Source organism: Pinus tabuliformis, chromosome 8, assembly GCF_031772625.1.
Source record: "Pinus tabuliformis cultivar Carrire ecotype Pingquan chromosome 8, CPIR1, whole genome shotgun sequence".
NCBI classification, from domain to species: Eukaryota; Viridiplantae; Streptophyta; class Pinopsida; order Pinales; family Pinaceae; genus Pinus; species Pinus tabuliformis.
The window spans coordinates 1,266,283,791-1,266,286,775 of record NC_142294.1 but is presented as its reverse complement, the minus strand read 5'-3'; the positions used below and the strand labels follow the sequence as shown (position 1 = coordinate 1,266,286,775).

The window sequence follows — 2,985 nt, the reverse complement described above, 5'->3', positions numbered from 1 at the left end:
CTAGAGGAAGTGTCCTCAATTTTGTTCCTGGAACTCTTCCAAAAATGGCAAGAAGCTAAAGTCTTCTGCTAGAGGAATTGTTCCAGATTACCAATTGAAGGCATGTTCATGAGCATCTTTGTCTCTGGCTACAACTCTGAAACTGGTGTGGCAGGTTGTGGCTCAGGCTCTCTTGATGTGACTTTGAAGCTTGTAGATGACCATCATTTCCCCCCTGTCAGATACAAGGTGAGATGATGGAGAAAACTCAACTGCAAGACTATTCAATACTCTGGAACAAGTTCTGACATGTGTTTGGAATATCTTCTTGGCTGTTGATGCCCATTGCCAAGAAGCGATCCATCCAAGATGAATCTTTGTTCTTGCAGGACGTTTATTTCTGAAGCATCTGTGTGAAGAATGGTTGGTTTTATGACAGTGCTTACATGGATGAAGATCAAAACAGTGATCTTTCAAATGGCCAACTCGGTCACAGTGTTGGCATTTCACAATCTGTTGTTGTTGTTGTTGCTATGGAAGAGGGGTAAAATCTGGAACAACTGGAGGTGAACTGTCATTAGGAGCAAGTGAACTGTCATGAATGAATCCAACACTCTGAAACTGAATGGGCTTTGAGTAGTCTGGAATATGAAAGGACATGTCCTTGTCATATCCAAGACCAGTTTTGTGCTTGTTGTGGACAAGCTTTTCCCAAGGTCTGATGATGGGCTTGGAAAGTGCAGGATGAAATTCTGCATCTGCATGTACAACTGTTGCTTTATTAGGTATTAAATCTGAATGAACTATAACGTTATTGACTTGTTGCTGATGGGTTGCTGTCTCAATATTCTAAACAGAAACAGGTTCAGAATGATGTCTATTTTGATGTAGCTCTTCTTGTTGTAGCTGTGATTCAAGCTGCAAAAAATTGATCTTTTCTTGTGCATTATATAGGCAGGTCTAAATGTCATAGAGAGTGTCTTTGTTGACCTTCACCGTGTCTTCAACAGTAGACAACATTAATGTGCTCAATAGCTCTAAAAAATTATTGATTCTGGCCATTATCTCAGCAAAAATGAAGACCTCAAAAGATTTCAACTAGAAATAAATCCCTAGAGATAGAAGTGGAGCTGGGCCCAAAATAGTTAAAAAAAATAGGATATATTTATGCAATTATCTCCAAAATAACATTGTAATTTGACTTTATATGTTTCAATGATTTAAATAGCAGCCACGCACCAACCATGCATCATATATGTGAGCCAACATACCCATACCAAATTACAGTCTTCGTAGAAAGATACCAATGAAGCATGCACAATCTTCCACAATCTGTTTGGTATTAATAATGTTTCACATATGACATTTTTTTTTTATGAACATATTCCTTCGTGGGTTCCACTCTAAAGGCTGATGTTGTTGAAGATCCAAAAAGAGATGGAGCTGAAGAAGCTGTCCCAAAAGGGGTGGATGAGGAGGTCGCTCCAAATGGTGAATTAAATGCAGAACCTGATGAAGATGCAAATGTGCTACCACCAAATCCAGGTGGTTTATTACCAAAAGGACTGGAAGACGATGTAGCCGAAAAAGGATTTGCAGCAGATGCTTGACCAAAGGCAAGTGTTGTTTGACCAAAAGAAGGTGTTGTTTGACCAAAGGGATTAGACTGTCCCAGCTGGGAAAAGATACCGCCCCCTGCAGGTTGTTGGCTTGCCGGATTTGGGCCACCTTTGTCTCCCAATTGATAATCCTCCCATCTTAATTCTTCATGACTTTTATCCTTGTATTGTTGCATAACAGATATGGAGATAAGTTTCCCCGGTACCTGACCACCTACAGTCTCTGCCTCATTTGTACTTGTATACGGTGCCACTCTACTACCTCTGCACTGTCCACCAAAGGTAGTTTGTCCAAATCCCGAGCTTCCAAATGTTGGAGTTGTTGACTGAGCTCCAAAAGCCGAACTCTGACCAAAAGGAGATGGAGTGCTTCCAAATGTTGTGCTGCTCCCAAATGCTGGAGTAGATGCAACACCAAATGCTGGAGTTGATTGACCAAAAGCTGTAGTGCTCCCAAAACCAAAGGAAGGAGTAGTGGAAGCCCCAGAAGCTGGAGTACTGGAAGCTCCAAATGTAGGTGTAGTTGTTGAACCAAAAGCAGGTTGACTGCTTGCACCAAAAAGTTGACTCCCAAAAGCTGGCTGCGTTTGTCCAAAAGTGCTTCCAAAAGGACTTGCTTGAGCAGGACTTGGTGATCCAAATCCTCCAAATGAAAGCTTTTGTCCAAATGTAGATGTTTCACCAAATGGAGTAGATGTCATAGAACCAAATGCGTGTGTCGAAGTTGCACCAAAAGCTGGTGTCGAAGAGATGCCAAACACTGGAGAAGAGGTGTCAAACGCTGGAGCGGAAGAAGCCAATGGCGAGGGACGTATGGACGCAGAGTGAAGTGGATTTTAAACACATGTAAGAGTAGCCTTCACAAGCATTTAGACATTGGACAGTGGTATATAACCTGAAACCAGCCAAATTCAAGTCATTGACAGAGGTTCTGCCAGAGAACTCCAAGTCTTTGCATGATGGGTTGTACAGAGCTGTCGACAATTATCTGAAGTCACATCCTTGGCTTGGAGAGTGAAAAGGAGCAACTATGCCAAACAATTAGCTATTATAATCTCTCACTAAATGCATGTACTCATGCAGCTGAAAATGAATGCTTACCACTGAGAACCATCATTCATGTTTTGTTCTTTCAACAGTTAAACTTACGGACAACCATCAAAAGATCCTTGCGTCTTGAGGGGAGTGATAAAATCATAACCAATTCGCATGCAAGCTTACCTACTCATGACACTCAGGTTGATCAAGGCCATGTTTCATTTCGTTTCCCTTAGAAAGCAATGAAGTAGAGGGTTTCAGATCAACAGGTTTACAATCAGCTACTGGAGGTTTGCCAACACCAGCAGTCATTCAGTCCATACAATAGTTATTGACTCAGCAAGCTGGA

The 2,985-nt window shown here is 41.6% G+C and overlaps 1 protein-coding gene across 1 annotated transcript; it reads right to left on the bottom strand.

Annotated features, from left to right (window-relative positions):
* Nucleotides 1–1,321: 1,321 nt before the first annotated feature.
* Nucleotides 1,322–2,299, bottom strand: LOC149239987 (uncharacterized). The gene has a single exon (XM_089370021.1). It carries the CDS (start codon nt 2,297–2,299, stop codon nt 1,322–1,324), a length of 978 nt encoding a protein of 325 aa, XP_089226147.1.
* Between the last annotated feature and the right edge of the window lie 686 nt (nt 2,300–2,985).